We start from the raw sequence: 17391 nt of genomic DNA, 5'->3' as shown, positions 1-17391 counted from the left end.
GCCTTACAACCAAAAATGAGTAGAAAAGATGCTGCTTCTCCACAAAACAGTAAAGTAGATTCTCAAAGGCTAGTTCTTGACTTGTGCCTAAATGAGAATCGGCTGGCACTGTTGTGCAAGTAAAAAATAATTACAGCAGTGCCTGATTTGTTTCCAGGCAAACCTTAAACTAGTGTTGGTTTGAGAGTCAATATGAAGGAAATTATAGGAATGGATTGGGGTTGGGGTAAGGCACATTGAAGTTCCTTGTCATGAGCTTCTAGGAAATGCCAAGGTTCAGTAGTTAAGTTATTCTCTTTCACAAGAGTATAGAAAACATCTGTGACCTTTTTACAAGTTATTCTTTCTGAAGGGAACCAACACACGAGGTCCTGGGAGTGGATAGACAATAGACTTGTTGCCGAGTCCTTTCCTTTCCCCTTTCTGGTCTGTGGGGAGAACTGCACGGGCTGTCCATGACATCAGTCTGCCACTCTATTCCCCCCAAAACTGAATCCAATGCCTCCAACACAGACTGCAAATTGCGTTGCTCGTGTCTTGTTCTCTGCAACTGAAGTGTACATAAAATAAGAAATTTCCCCTTTAGCAATCCTGTGTGGGTATTAATTCTTTAATACTTAAATAATAGACTTCAGGGCTGTGGTATGATCTAATTAAATGCAGCAAATCTCTGTTGAGGCTCTCACGTTCAAATGAATTGCATTAGTCCCTCTGAATGACAGTAATTTATAAATAACAGCCTCTTGGATCAGCAACCACCTACAGCCCAGGACACAAAACAGGTTCATTTGAGGATAGAATAATCTTTCTGTATTTTGTGTTTAATTTCCCCTGATAGATTGTCCTTAATCCTGACCTCTTGCTCTCTGGCATAGCTGTGATAGTGATACAGGGTATAAACATTCTGTCCCAGAATGATCAGTAACTATTATTAACTGATTTCTCTGTCAACAGATAAAGTCAGGAACGTATGCTTTCCTGTGGGATATGGCCGTGGTGGAATACACAGCACTAACTGACGATGACTGCTCTCTGACTGTGGTTGGGAACAGTGTAAGCAGCAAAGGATATGGGATTGCACTCCAACATGGAAGTCCCTACAGAGATCTCTTCTCCCAGAGGTAAGGAAACCACCCCATCTATTTAAGACCATAAGACATAGGAGCAGAATTCAGCCCATAGCCCAATCTGCCATTCCATCATGGCTGATTTATCAACCCCATTCTCCTGCATTCTCCCTGTAACCTTTGGCGCCCTTACTAATCAAGAACCTAACCACCTCTGTTTTAAATATATCCAATGACTTGGCCTCCACAGCTGTTTGGGTCAATGAATTCCACAGATTCACCACCCTCTGGCTAAACAATTTCCTCCTCATCTCTGTTCTAAAGGGACATCCTTGTATTTTATCTCTGCCTTACGGTCCTAGACATCCCTCACTATAGGAAACACTTCCCCACATCCACACTTTCTAGACCTTTCAATATTCCATAGGTTTCAATGAGATCCCTCTTCATTCTTTGAAACTCCACTGAGTGCAGGCTGAGGAACTGTAGGTGTCTGTCATTGTACACATGAGCTTATATTTCCTCACAGTCTAATCCGTCTCCAAAGGGTCAGCTAAAATTGTCTACCCCTCCTTTCCCATCCTGCTACTTTTGGCAAGTGTTTCTGCACCTACACATTCCGTATTCCAGCTTACTCAAGATTTGTATTAAAATCGAAATCAGAATTCTGATTTTAAGCAATACAGCTTGGTAACAGGCCCTTTAGGCACAATGAACCCACAGCTCCCAAGTACACCCATGTGACCAATTAACCTACTCAATCTTATGTCTTGGAAATGCGGGAGGAAACTGGAGCACACAGAGAAACCCGCACAGTCACAGCAAGATCTTACAAACTCCTTACAGACAGCAACAGGAATTAAGCTCGAGTCACTAGCGCAGTAAAGCGCTACGCTAGCATTGCACCCATGAAATTTGTAGACTAATTAATGAAATTTATTGGGTTTTTTGCAGCAGTACAGTACAGGCACAACAAATTATCATAACTATTACTAGGTAGAATTACAATTATTAGGCAGAATAACATTTCAACATATACAAGATGGGATAAATGGCTAGTTTCTGTGCTATAGTATTCAATGACTCTATGATTAAGTTACAATCAAAATATAAATAAATAGCGCAAAAGAGGGATCCAAAGTATTGTTCTTGGGTTCATGGTCCGTTCAGAAATTTGATGGCAGAGTGAAAGAAACTGTTCCTGATCCATTAGTCAAGTTCCTGTACGTCCGCCCTGATGGTAGAAATGAGAAGAGGTGTACATCCCAAATGGTGATGGTCCTTAATATTGGATGCATTCTTGAGCCACTGTCTTTTGAAGATGTCCTCAATGGCAGAGAGGCTTGTGCTGTGATGGAAGTGGCTGAACCCACTGAAGCCTCTTGGACTGGCATTGCACTGGCACCTCCACACCAGATGGTGATGTAACCAGCCAGAATGCTCTCGACAGGTGCATCTGTGGGACCTTCTAGAGACTGTGGTGACATACCGAACCCAGAACCCCCAACATATTCCTTTCATTGATGCAGTTCTCCACCATGGGTACACAGAGTGCTGGGATTGGCAAGTTAGAACATCGCCACCCACCTGCAGAGCACCCAGCAGTCATTCAGCAGGTTAAGGGTACTTCTGTGGGCAGATTGTATGCAAAGTGTACGTTGAATAAGCTCCTACAAACGCTGTCAAATTTCAACACGACACCTCTCTCTTGGATCTCAGCAAGAGAGCAAATCTGGGTACAAACATTTTAAAAGTTAATGCGAGTTTGATTTGTCAAAGAATATAAACAGAATAGATTGTATCACTGTAATAGTTACTTAAACAATAAATTCATCTCATGAGGAATAATGTGTAGCCAGGAATTATTAGTCATCCATTCATTCACTTTCAGGGATTTATTCCACCAGATCCACAGACTGCACTGTCTTGTGCCTAGAATCAATTTCCATTTGCACTGAATCTTTCATAAAATATGTTCAATGACTGTTTTCTATTGATAGAGAAGATATAATGCACATGATGGTCTTTTTTTCCAATCTTTTTTATTAATATTAAAATGTTAAACATAACATAGTATTAATACAAAGCTATTGGGATTACACTGTTAATAATTAGCGTATATAAATTTAAACTCAGTTAACACACAGATATTAAACCTCCCAAAATCTTACAAAATATGAATATAAGAAACAAAATGCAGAAGTAGCATGAAAAAAGAAAAAAAAATCAAGATACCCCAAAAAGAAAACTAATCTAAACAATACTAATCAACTAAACTAAAGAAAAGAAAAAGACATGGGCTGTTGTGTTACGTCGAGTAGGAGCATTACTGTCATTAACTCCGCTCCTCCCTCCATATAGTTGAAAGTAATAGAATAGGTTTGGAAAAGGTCAAATTACATCATATGGAAGTGTTGAATAAATGGCCTCCAAGTCTTTTCGAACTTAATAGAAGGATCATAAATGACACTTATAATTTTTTCTAAATGTAAACACAACATAGTTTGAGAGAATCAATGAAATATAGCGGGAAGATTAACCTCTTTCCAATTCAGCAAAATGGAACTTCTAGCCATTAATGTAACAAATGCAATCATCCAACAAGTTGAAGAGGTTAAATGATTTAGTTTTATCATTGGTAAACCAAAAATTGCAGTAATAGGGTGAGGTTGTAAATCAATACTCAAAACAGTTGAAATGGTATCAAAGATACCTTTCCAGTAATTTTTCAAAAAAGGACATGACCAAAACATGAGAGTTAAAGAAGCTATCTCAGAGTGACATCTATCACATACGGGATTTATATGAGAGTAATAAGAAGCTAATTTATCCTTGGACATATGGGCCCTATGTACTACCTTAAACTGTATCAGCGCGTGTTTACAACATATAGAGGAAGAATTAATTAATTGAAGAATTTTTTCCCATTTTTAAATAGGTAAAGTAAGCTTAAGTTCCCTTTCCCAATCATTCTTAATTTTATTAGGTGTCTAAATGTATTTTCATAATTATATAATAAATAGTTGCTATTACACCTTTCTGAAAAGGGTTTAAATCTAAAATTTTTTCCTAAGTATCCATTGGATATAGGTTCAGAAAGGTAGGAAGAACAGTATTTAAAAAGTTTCTAATCTGTAAATATCTAAAGAAATAGGACCTGGGCAAATTATATTTATTAGATAATTGTTCAAAGGACATGAAACAATTATCCAAAAATAGATCACAAAATCATAATATACCTTTGGTTTTCCAAACCAAATAGGCTTCATCCATAATAGAAAGTTGAAAAAAAATTGGATATAATAGGGCTTGCCAAAATAAATTGATTCAACCCAAAAAATTTTTGAAATTGAAACCATGTTCGTATGTTTAACTATTGGATTATCCATTTGTTTATGCAATTTAGAAAGAGTAAAGCGAAGCGAAATCCCTAAAATAGAACCCAATGAAAACCCTTGTGCAGATTTACATTCAAGATTTACCCAATGTGGACTTGAAACTATGTCCAAGTCCCATGTCCAAAATTTTAAATATCGAATATTAATTACCCAATAATAGAATCTAAAGTTCGGCAATACCAGACCACCATCCTTTTAAGACTTTTTTTTTCTTCATATATATAGCGGAATAAATCCTAGGCTAGGTAAAAGATATTTACAGAAGTGATGGTCTTGATTTAGGAATTGCTGTAATCCGTGATTAGGCAAAGAAACAGTATCATTTTGACCCAAGCAGTTCAAACTCTGCATGAACCCTCCACACGGTGCTATCTTACCCTTGTACTGATTAATGGCATAAAAGTAAAGAGACGGGGTGGGGCCTCCACATGTATAGATAATTAAATTGTCCAAGACAGGTTCAGAAAATAATAAGTCATCAGCCGAATTCTCGCAAATTGTGGGCAACCTTCACATCATCAGTTTGACCCTCCAGTCATCAGACCAACCTCCAAATCATATGCTTAACCCCAAATCAGCCAACCAATCCCACTCATCAACCCACTGCCGAATGAGTGCAAGGGGTGAGAAGGGGGCTTGAAAGAATGGATTGAACAGAGTGTCAGATAGTCACTGGGCAGGTAAAGGAATGGATTGCGAACGCTAAGAGTTGTGGTGCTGGTGTGAGGATTAGTAGGGATGTTTGGCCTGATGATATGCAGAGGTTTGTAGTTTGATGATTTTGGGGAAGGAAAGTAGGTTGATAAATAAATTGGAAGAGGATTTCCCTAGTAAGTTAGACTAGGATTTCTCAACCTGTGGTGCATGGACCCCTTGGTTAATGGTAAGATTCTTTGGTATAAAAAAGGTTAGGACTGCCTGATTTAGAGGAATAACAGCACTTTGACTTTGGGGGTGAGCAGGGTTGTAAGTTGGAATGGCAATTTTGGAGGTTTGAGCTGAATAATTTGGGGGTTTGGTTTGTGGCATTCAAATAATTTGTGGGCTTGAGCAAGTGATTTTTTGGGGGAGTGTACAGATGATTTGTGATTTTCAGGAGATAATTGGGAGGCTTGTCCAATGAAATGGGGCTGAGCCGATGCTCTGAGAGGACCTGAGCTGATGATTTGGTCATTGAGCATGATTCGGGGGAATTTGATCATTTAGAAGTTGGAAGTTGTCTTGTGGATTTGACTACTGATTTGGGATGTGAACTGATGGTTTGAGGCAATTGAGCTGATGATTTGGCATGTGAACTGATGATCAGGAATGTGAATTGATGACAGGGGTGTGGTGTTGAGATGATGATTTTAGAGGGTTGGGATTATGTTTGATAATTTGGGTACTGGCCACAAATTTGAGGTCTGAATTGATGAATTGAGGTTTTTGAACTGATGATTTGGGGGGCAGGTCTGATATTTGAAAGGAATGTCAGGAAAAGGTTTGGGGGAATGAGTAGATAAAATGGGGTGATCAAACTTCTGACTGGTGTAGAGCGAAGAAAATGACTGAGGCAAACATCGGGCAGAAACCTGGGGGTATCATGAAGATGATTACAGAGAGGTTCAGCCAGGTGAGAGGGAGGATTCAAGCATATGCGAGAAGGTGATGGGAAAACAATGAGTATATGGGCTGTATGATATTGCTGTATATTGCTTAGCAATGCCCCAGGATGACAGTTGTGCAGCAAATATATAAAACTTAGTCAAATCACGTGCTTGTGCCTGGGAGCAGTTCCATCACCAGATTTTCAAAGAGGATTGTTGGCCTTAGAAGGAATGTGGTGCAGATTTATCAGTGCAAACTGGACTGGAAGAATTACAGTATATTGTGAGAAAGGAATGGTGACCTGCATTTCTGAAATATATTTATAGGGGCAATTTGATTGAAGATTTCAAGATATTAAGGGCAGTGAGCAGCATAGTAGGATGGAGCCTGGAACTAACAGCACAATCTAAAATTAGGGCAGCTTTCCATAAATGAAGTTCTAAAGCACTTCTATATTTGGAACTCTCTTCTGAAAATGGCAATTCACTTCAGCCCAACTGTGAATGTCAAATTAATAAGTTTTTTTTACACAAAAGCATTAAGGAATATGTTAAAAAAGACAGATACATGGAATTAGATCACAGATCAGATATGAATGGGAAAACAATGGGGGATACAATGGCTTGCTGTGCTTTTATGCCTCTATGATTGACTCTTGGCTAATTTTGTACATGGGGAGAAATTTGTAAACCTATAGAATGAGGACGGACTATGGTCAAATGAAAAGCTAGAGTGGTCAGTGAGAACACTAGAATAAGGAGGAGCTGACTTAATTCCTCGTGAACTGGCAGCATTTAGTATTTTTCCTGGTTCACCTCTGTAAGGTCATTAAGATTTCGTCCTGTGGAAGTTCTCAAGTGACCGTACAGTTCTATATAATTTTCACGGCTCCAGGGTTCCCAAATACTTCACAGCCACTGATGTACTCTTTGAAAGTAGTAGTGTAGCAGAGCTAGAAGCCAAGTTGCACAAATTAGGTTCCCACAGGCAGCGAAGTGATAATGAGCAGATAACCTGTTCTTAATGAAATCTATTAAATGATACATAATGAACAGGCCCTCTATTTTTCAAGAAAATACCATGGGATCTTGTATGTTCACTTTAGACAGCTAATCTCAAATTGGACATCAATTCATCCAAGAGAAAGTACCTCTGACATTGCAAACTCTCTTCGCATTGTATGACAGTGTTGCCCTTTGAGAAAGACATAAACCCAGACACTTCTGATTCTGGTGAAAGCATGCATAATATTGGTATTGGGTTCTTTTTGTCACACGTACTGAGATACGGTGAAAAGCTTGTCTTGCATATTGTTCATATAGATCAAATCATTACACAGTGCATTGAAGCAGAATAAGGTAAAGCAGTAACAACGTAGAATAAAGTGTAACAGCTACAGAGGAAGGACAGTACAGGTACACAAAAACGTGCAAGGTAGATTGTGAGGTGTAGAGTTCATCATATCATACTAGGGAGTCATCTAATAGTTTACTAATCATCTAATAGTCTTATGGAGTAGACTTGATGGGCCAAATGGCCTACTTCTGCTCCTATATCTTATGGTCTTCTCGACATTTGGTTAATTAGATTGATGGGGTCATACAGTAAGCTTTATTTTCAAAAATGAGATGAAATAATGTTTTGAAGAGATAGTTTTGAGCAACTTCTTTTTGGTATGACAGATTCCAGTAGCAAAAGAACCGGCATTTTAAAATAATATGCGAAATCAGTGGGAATTTGATTCTGTTTAGCATAGAGTGGGGTCCTATGAATGTGATTATGAATAGCTTCACAATACTCTTGGGTCATTTATAATTGACAGTAAAAATTGTGGCATTCTATTAATAGTTTGTGAATAACGGGAATGTGATTGTCCTTCTAACCAGCCTTGCTTCTACTGTGTCCAGGATCCTGGAGCTGCAGGACAGTGGGGATCTGGATGTGTTCAAGCAGAAATGGTGGCCAAAGATGGGTCGGTGTAATCTGAAGAGTCTCTCCGGTGGGCTGCCAGATGGACAGGCCCTAAAGCTGCAGAGCTTTGCTGGTGTTTTCTGTATCTTGGCAGCAGGACTTCTTCTTGCCTGCCTTGTGGCAGCTTTAGAAATCTGGTGGAACAGCAATCGATGCCATCAGCAAACTCCCAAGGAGGTAAATCTCACTGGCCAGGTGTGCAGGGAGCAGTGAGTCATGAACATCAGAAACAGGATCAGGAGTGAATCAGTCAACGCCTTGAACATGCCATACCATGGCTGACCCACTCTTGACCTTGTCACTGCTTTCCTGCTCTCTCCCCATCCGTTTAGTCTCCCTTGCAGCTTAAATGTTTGTCAGTTTCAGATTTGAATCCATCTCTGCACCTCCTAGCAGGAAAGAGTTCCAAAACTTCACAACTTTCAGAGAAAATTCTTCCATATTTTTGTCTGAAACAGGCAACCCTTATTCCAAAACTGTGCTCCATATTTCTGGAGGAAACATTCCCTAAACCAAACTGTCAACCCTTTCAGAGCCTTACATGTGTGTTCACATTCCATTCTTCCATCCTCCAATAATTATAAACTCAAACTGTTTGACTTTTATTAATCTACCAACCCCTTTCATCCTAGGCATCAAACAAGTATCTTCAAAACAGGTATAGCCTTCCTTAAATATGAAGATCAAATCAGTGACTATTCTCCAGGTGTCGTCTCATCTTTGTCCTGAAAAATTGCTTCAGGCTTCCCTACTTTTTAATCCACACCCTTCACAATTACGATCAATGTTCCTAATAATTTGTATGCTATTTATATTTTGTTTCACCTACTATGGCCACCATGTACCTTTGTATGCAACATTTTATATCAATTTAAATTTAACTCAGTTTAAATAATAATTAACTTTTTAATTCTCCCTTCCATAATGTATAATCTCACATTATACTACATATGCCAATTTCTTGCTGCTCACTAACTTATCTATTACCTTTGCAGGCTCTTGAATTCTCTTCTCAACTTACAAACCCACGTGTCTTTGTATTATCTGCAAATGTGGCTATAATACATCCAGTGCCTTCTCTAAGTCATCAATATACTGTAGCTTGTAAATAGTTGACCCTGGTACTGATCCCTGAGGCACCTTAAGTGTTACTGATACTAATGCAAAAATGTCCTATATATCTCACCTCACTTGTTTCCATTTGTTGGCCCTTCCCCTATCTGCCCATGACCTTGTGCACTCTTGTGCAGTCACCAATTTAAAATGGTTTCTGAAAATCTAAATACATTACATCTATTGGTTCCTCTTTTAACTATCTGTTCATCATCATCAAAGAACTCTAGTATATATTTCTATTTTTATTTAGAGATACAGTTTGGTAACAGGCCCTTCTTGGCCCAGCCAGTCCATGCTGCCCAATTTACACCCATGTGACCAATTTTCCGACTAGTTGTGCGTCTTTGGAATGCGAGAGGAAAATGGGGGATCTGGAGGAAACTCAAGCAGTCACAGGGAAAATAAACAAACTGTTTATAGAGGGTGGCAGAATTGTACCCGGGTGACTAGTGCTGTAATTATCTGTTACGCTAACGGCTACACTCCTGTGATATTTGTCAACCATTACTTGTCTGTCCATGTTGAATCTGTTTAATTCTCCTTTGATTTTCTAAATGTCCTGCTATTACCTACTCATTAATGGATTTCAGTAATTTCGCAATAGTAGATGCTTGGCTAACTAGTCTGTAAATCCATGCTATATGTCTCCCTCCTTTCTTCAATAGTGATACTTACCATTTTCCAGATCCTGGGACTTTTCCAGAATCCAAGGATTAACAATCAACATATCCACAGCCACTTCATTTAAAACATCAAGCCCAGTTTTTAGCCCTATTTCTTTGCCCTGTATTTTTCTGCCAGTGATATAAATTGTTTTGACTTCTTCACTCCTTGTAGTGCTCCTTGTACTCTTTAACCAATAACCTGGATAAGTTATTACTGGAATGATCTTAGTGTCTTATACTGTGAAGACTGATCCAATATAATTACTTCGAATCTCTGCCATCTCTCTGTTTCTCATTATTAATTCCCTGGTCTCATCTTTTGAGAGACCAATGTTTATTTTTGTTGCTATTTATATAAATGTAGAAGCTCTTACTGTTTTTATATTTTTTGCTAGTTTGCAAAATCATGGTGTTATTGAGTTACAAAAAAGGATTGAGCTTACCAGTGAAGCTCATGGACTTGTGATGCTCAGGTACATTGGATCCAAAACCATGAGCCTCAAGGTCGAATCAGTCTATGTTTCCATCCCTTGGTCACCAAGGAAGCCAAAGACCTTACATTTGGAAACTTCATAGTCTGTTGGAATTTCTAGGTCAGTTATACCAGGACAATACAACCCTCACACCTGAGAGTGTTTCTTTTTCTGTGTTTGCAGCTTAGAAGTGCCCTCAGAATGGGCAAACTATACCCCAACAACAGGATGAATAGCAAAGGATCCCTTCAGTCTCCCTGTCAAACTGTTATTCTTTCTCACCTTCTATCTCTCTGTCATCTCTCTTGTTCTCACTCTTCTCTGCACTCTCCCCATTCCCTGTTTCTATTTTTGTCCCACTTTCTCTTTGTGATCTCCATCCCCAGCCTCAGAATTCTCTCCATCCCCTTGTCTCTTTCCCTTTTCCTTCTCTCCAATCTCTTTTCCTTTCTTGTTCTATCTTTTCACTTTCACTCTCCCACCTACTTCTCTCTGTCCCACTCACCCCTTTATGTCTCACTCTTCATCTGTCTTTCTTCTCTTCTCTTTACTTCTGTCTCCCGAACCATTCCTTTCCCCCCTCTCTATCTCCTCCCAATGTCCTTATTTCCAATCTCCTCCCTCACCTTCTTTTCAGGTCTATCCTTCCACCAACCCCCACCCATCCTGTTCTCACCCTCCTCTCAGTCTAATGAAACGTTTCTTGTTCAGGATAAAGAAGTGAACCTGGAGCAGGTACACCACCGCATCGACAGTCTCATGGATGATGACATGGCCCACAAGCAGATCTCGGCTGCCTCCATTGAGATCTCGGCACTGGAAATTGGCAGCATGCAGACCAGCCAGGGCTTGGAGCCCGTTCGAGATTACCAGAACACCCAAATCTCAGTCAGCACTTTTTTACCAGAACAGTCTCACGCTACAAGTAGGAAGCTTTCCTCCCTTGCAAGCACCAACCTGTCTCTGCCTCTCAGCAGTTCGGCCACACTGCCATCTATACAGTGCAAGCATCGATCACCCAATGGAGGACTCTTCCGCCAAAGTCCAGTCAAAGCACCAATCCCCATGTCATTTCAGTCTGTGTCAGGCCCTGGGGGGCTCCCTGAAGCTATGGAGCCCTCCCATGGGACCTCCATATAACTTCAAACGCCGCATGGCACCATTTTTAATATAAACATTTACAGAAAAATCTAGCATTTTCATGTAAATAATTGTAAATAATTCAAGAATGAAGTGGGGTAAAGTGTATTTTGAATATTCTCAATTTTTGAAGTCAGTAGATCATGTATGAATGGCTTTGTAAATTTTGTTCTATACAAATAAAAAGCAGATTACTTGTGATGGTTATTGGGGGTGTGAAAGGATTTTTCTTGTTTCATAGGGATGGCCTTTTCTGTTTAATTATGTTGTTCAGCACTTTTCTGATTCCCGGTTGCTTAGGATTTGGGTTGCAGATGATTGCCTGTGTCCCAGTGCTAAGCAATAAAAAATCCATTTCCGCCACTCAAGACTTTTATGGGACATATTTGACTTGGCATTAGTGTGCCTCTTGTCAAGAGTGCATCTAATAGTATTAAGCCTTTTCTGCAACGTAAAATGGAGCTCTTATGTCAAGGAGAGAAGAACACTCAGTAGATCTCCCATTTAAGAAAGGTACTCCCACATCTATGAGATACATCAGTAGGCAGATTCATGGCTCTTTGGGAATATTTTCATAAATTTCATCATCAACGTTGATCGTTCTATTCGGTTTTATTTAAATATTGAGAATTGCTAATTGCTCAGAAAGGTGGGGAGGTGGGTGCAGCTACACTGTTCGCAGAGCATTTTGAGTGGGATGCCATGTGTCCAAGGGGCCGTGGGGTAGGAGGCACACATGCACTCACATTCAGAGACCCTATCGTGTGGATTTTAGAGGGTCACGCACTTCTATCCCAAAGAAACCAGAGCACCCAGAGAAAAGCCGTGAGAGCATGTAACCTCCACACAGACAATGCCTGAGGTCGGGACTGAACCTGGATGGCCTGAGCTGAGAGGCAGCAGCCTCTACACCACTGTGTCACTCTATTCCACATAGTCTGCTCCCTAACGACTCATGCTGCACGCTTCTCAAATGCAGATTGCCCCAAGATTTACTGTGAGTACCAGGGAGCTTCATTAGTTAAGTGGCTTGGTTGAAGGGCACACAATATTTGACCCACAATAGTGGTATTTTATTTGTTTAGAGATACAGTCCAGGGTGGACCATTCCAGTCCTTTCAAGCCATGCCGCGTAACCCCTGACAAACCCAATTAACCCTAACCTAATCACGGGGCAAATTAACCCACCTAGTACATCTTTGGACAGTGAGAGGAAACCCGAGCACCGGGAAAAAGCCACATATTCCATGGGGAGAACGTACGGACTCTTTACAGAACGCCACTGGAAGTGAACTCCAAACTCCGGAACGCCCCGAGCTGTAGTAACGTCATGCTAACCACTACGTTGCCAAGGCACCCAATCAATATTTGCTTAGATCCATGCAAGCCGCCTTCTGCTTTACAGGCAAGTGATCACCTCTTACAATCAGTGACCACTTGCACGTGAAGCAGAAGAAACAGCCTTTTCTTTTGATTATCTCATTTCAGTACCATACATTCTGGAAGCTTGTGTGACTCTTTGATTCTCAGGGAGTCTGCTTGACCAGATACTAGAAAGTAGCACTGCCCCAAGTGGATAATCTCGGCAGTGCAGGCCACCCAGTATTCCTGTAGCTTCTAATACATTCAGGCATTCCACTCCCACTGAGGATCACTACAACGAAAGTTGCAACACAGCCAGGACTCTAATGGAACATCCCACCAGGATTCTGCTACCTCCACTGTTTTGTGGACATGTAACACATTCATGCCAGGGCCTCAGCTCATACCTGTATGAGTACCAGAGAGCTTCATTAGTTAAATGGCTTGGTTGAAGGACACCCAATAATTGATCCACAACAGTGGTATGTTACCTACTTAATGATACAGCACACAGTGGACCCTTCCAACCCTTTCGAGCCACGTTGTGCAACCCCCAACAAACTCGATTAACCGTAACCTAATCACAGGACAATTTACAATGACCAATTAACCTACCCAGTACGTCTTTAGAGTGTGGGAGGAAACTGGAGCACGCAGGGAAAATCCATACATTCCATGGGGAGGACACACAAACTGCTTACGGAACGCCACCGGAATTGAACACCTAATTCCAGAATGCCCCAAGCTGCGATAGGGTTGTGCTAACCTGAGGCAATGCAGTCAGGAGAGGAAGCACAACACCATGAGGTGGAGTAGGAGAAGGTCTAGGATGGCTCAGAGGGGGAAGGACAGCATTGGTATTGGAAGTGTAGGTGCACTCTGGTCATGTGACATTATCCAGCCGGGAGGGAGGGGGGTGGGGAGCAAAGGTCTCTCCATGCTCTAAGAGGTAGTTTAATAAGCTGAAGGTTCACCTGGACACAGCACACAATTAACTACTGCTTCTGAAAGAAGGTCTCGCACATTCAACTTAATATTCATCAATATCCATATATCAAATGTCAGTAAACCTACACAGAAAAATTATTCCTTATAGAAGGAAAGAGATGAGGAGTGCTCCCTTGTACATAAGTAAGGGATCCTAATGTACAAAATGCAGTACTTGACTGTCACTAGTATTGCACTCATGCTTGGAGCTGATTTGTACCCACGAGCTGTCTGAAGCACAGTCTATTGTGTCTGCATGAGTATTTATGGGCACTAAAGAACATCACTGGTTAAGCACTTTGGCTGAATGAGTTGTTATCAAAATCCATGAAGGGCACAAAACAGTTGACCCGCAACAGCTCTAGTCAATGTACACTTAAATCTATGGGTGACCTTCACCTCAAAGGGATAAGGGATTGCTATGTGTGTACGTCTTTACTATGTCCATCAACACAACTGCCCATGCCATAAAACACCCTCACAGAGATCAAAAATTGGATTTTAAATCTTTATCACAGTCTTCTCAGAAGTCATGTGATCCCCTTAATTGTTATCAGCTAACAGCATCATAGTCACCTATTAATTTAAGTTCAAATTCAACAATCAATACATTACTTCTACCAATCCAGTGGACCTCTGGGCTGAGCATAGCTCTCTGAGAAAATTATTCCTTCTTGACTCTTCCCTTCATATTGGTACGATCAACTCTGAATAGCATTATGTCTGGGCCACAGCCTTGTGTTATGACCAGAGCAGGTAAGGAACAAGTAATGGTCATGAAACATTTTTACTGCCCTTAGCCTCCAACAAGAGTTTTATTAGCCTTCTCATGATAATCTTATTCCCAAATAAACCAGCTAGAGAGAAGTCCGGCGACAGCAATTTATCATCAGGTGTTGCTTCTCAGGTCAGTGTCATCTACTACCTCTCGAAAATCACATCTTCAGAAAGGGTTACCAGTGAAAGGCAAGAGCTCTGCTCTGAATAGTATTGAGGTCTGTAAAGCTCCAGATTCTACAGGGCAATAATCAAGTGTCAACAAATATCAGACTCATTCAATGACGAATCTTTCAGTCATACTCACCCCAAGAGGAGGCAAAATTTGTCACAAGAAGTTGGTTTTAATTAATGGAAATTCTTCTTTATAATCTGGGGCATTTCCTGGGCTTCATAAAATATTGGAAGTTTTCAAAATCTCACCCTGCCAAAGATTTGCCTGTCATTTAACACAAGATTCTGCAGATATTGGAAATCCTGAGCACAAACACACACAAATGTTGGACGAACTCAGCAGGTTAGGCAACCTCTATGGAGAGGAATAAACAGTCAACATTTTGGGCCAAAATGACGCTGATCAAGGGTCTTGGCCTGAAATGTCAACTGTTCATTCCTCTCCAATGATGCCGTCTGACCTGCTGAGATCCTCCAGCATTTTGTTGCACTGCCTGTTACTTAATCCCTCTGCAAGTTTCTTTTATTACTGAGTCAGGGCTTTCTGAGTTCCATACTTGCAGTTTTTTTCTTTCCTTGAGTATTTTTGGGAAATTGCCATATCATCCTATGAATACCCCATTGCTCCACAATTTCAATTACATCTTATCAGGGTCTAATTTTGCTAGAAATTAAGAATTAGTTCCTTGAAACAAGCAGGAACTTTTTAGGTAGAACCTGAAAATGTTAAAATCAAAAGCATTTGATTTCACCCATCTCAACTCTTAAAGAAATCTATTTTTCTCTAGCAATGCAAAATTCTGGAGGAACGCAGCAGGCCAAAATAAACAGTTAACATTTTGGGTCAAGACCCTTCATCAGAACTAGAAAGGGACAGATGCTGAAATGAAAAGATGGGAAGAGAGGGAGAAGGAGGAGTACAAGCTGGTGGGTGACAGGCGACCCCCGGTGTGTTTCTTCTCCATCTCTCAAAATCACTCATTCTTACTTGCTCTGTCACTCCCACATGTGTTCTCTATCATCGTCCTCTCTCTTTCATGCATTATCACACTGTCTTAGACTAGATCATAGTCATAGTCAGAGTCATAGTCATACTTTATTGATCCCGAGGGAAATTTGGTTCTGTTACAGTTGCACCAACCAGAAATAGAGTATAAATATAGCAATATAAAACCATAAATAATTAAACAATAATATGTAAATCATGCCAGTAAATAAGTCCAGGACCAGCCTGTTAGCTCAGGGTGTCTGACCCTCCAAGGGAGGAGTTGTAAAGTTTGATGGCCACAGGCAGGAATAACTTCCTATGATGCTCAGTGTTGCATCTTGGTGGAATGAGTCTCTGGCTGAATGTACTCCTGTGCCCAACCAGTACATTATGTAGTGGATTAATTAATATTATATTAATTAAAATTAGATTAGACTTCATTTGATTAGATGAGAGTTATTTTAGTCACATGTACATTGAAACATAAAGTGCGATGTTTGCATTAACGGCCAACACAGTCTGAGGATGTGCTGGGGACAGCCCACAAGAGTCATCACACTTCTGGTACCAGCATAGTATGCCTACAACATTTAGCAGAACAACTCTCAGCCAACATACAATAAGGCAGACACAACAACATCAGAACAAACTCCTGTTTCCCCTCCTGCATCAGTGATCACGGGCCCTTGTCCTGAAGGCCTGCCAACAATGGTCTTTGACCTCAGGGATCACAGGTCCTCATCCTCAGTGCCTGCTGACCCAACTTCTGTCCTCTGAAATCACTAGTGTCTGGAACTGCTGAATGACCTCCAACCCCAAGACTGGCAAAAACTGGCCCTCATCATCTGGACTTGCCGACTTCAGTCTTTAACCACAGAGATCGATGGATTTCGTCCTCAGTGCTTGCTGACCCAATCTCTGACTGTGGGGATTGCTGGAGTCAACATCTGAACCAGCTGACTGACCTCAGGCCTTCAAACCCAGCTATATAAACTACAAACCCTAGGGCAACTGACTTCGGGGGGCCTGCCAATTTCAGTCCTTGGCTTCTAGTATCGCAGGTCTTTATCCTCAGGATCTGCCAACACAACCTCTGTCCTCAGTGATGTTGGCCTTTGACCCCAGAGCACTCTGACCCAGACTCGTACCTCCAGCTCCTGCCCCTAACTCTTCACTTACTACCCCTGACCTCATCTCTGTCACTTAATGCTAACCTGAGCCCAAACTCCCTGTGCTGTCCCCAAAACTGTCTCCACAAACCTAAAAATCAGCTAAGTCTGAGCCACCACCTCAACAGTAATCACAGGTCGATGCCATCTTGACTGGAAGGACTTCATGTGCTTTTTAAAAAATGTTAATTCAGCAGAATAAAAAGTTGCATTTTCTAATCCAACTTGACCATAATACTTCAACTTAATTTACAGCTCCAGCCTTTTCTTTTCCCATCCTCCTTAAATTAAAATTTTCACAATTAATTATTAATTATGCATTTGTAAAATATTTAATTTGTATTGAACCAGAAAATATTTGTCACCAGGTCAGGCAGCATCAGTTGAAAAATAACTAATGCTGTGTTTAAAGTATTGTGCTCAGTTCTAGTCACCTTTTTATGGGAGGGATAAATGTAGATGCTTTAGGAGGGTGCAGAAGAGATTCACCAGAATGTTGTCTGGATTAGAGAGCATG

The 17391-nt window shown here is 40.7% G+C and overlaps 1 protein-coding gene across 1 annotated transcript in view; it reads left to right on the top strand.

Moving 5' to 3' along the window:
* LOC134358184 (glutamate receptor ionotropic, delta-1-like) overlaps window positions 1-11613 on the top strand; it is a 901838-nt gene extending 890225 nt beyond the window's left edge. The window contains exons 14-16 of the mRNA XM_063070179.1: window positions 955-1121; window positions 7960-8200; window positions 10989-11613. Coding sequence (XP_062926249.1) covers window positions 955-1121; window positions 7960-8200; window positions 10989-11417 — 837 coding nt within the window. The 3' untranslated portion in view covers window positions 11418-11613. The remainder of the gene's footprint in view (window positions 1-954; window positions 1122-7959; window positions 8201-10988) is intronic.
* The last annotated feature ends 5778 nt before the right edge of the window (window positions 11614-17391 follow it).

The sequence above is a fragment of the Mobula hypostoma genome, chromosome 18 (assembly GCF_963921235.1).
Source record: "Mobula hypostoma chromosome 18, sMobHyp1.1, whole genome shotgun sequence".
Classification (NCBI taxonomy): domain Eukaryota; kingdom Metazoa; phylum Chordata; class Chondrichthyes; order Myliobatiformes; family Myliobatidae; genus Mobula; species Mobula hypostoma.
This window is presented reverse-complemented; position numbering and strand designations above follow the sequence as displayed.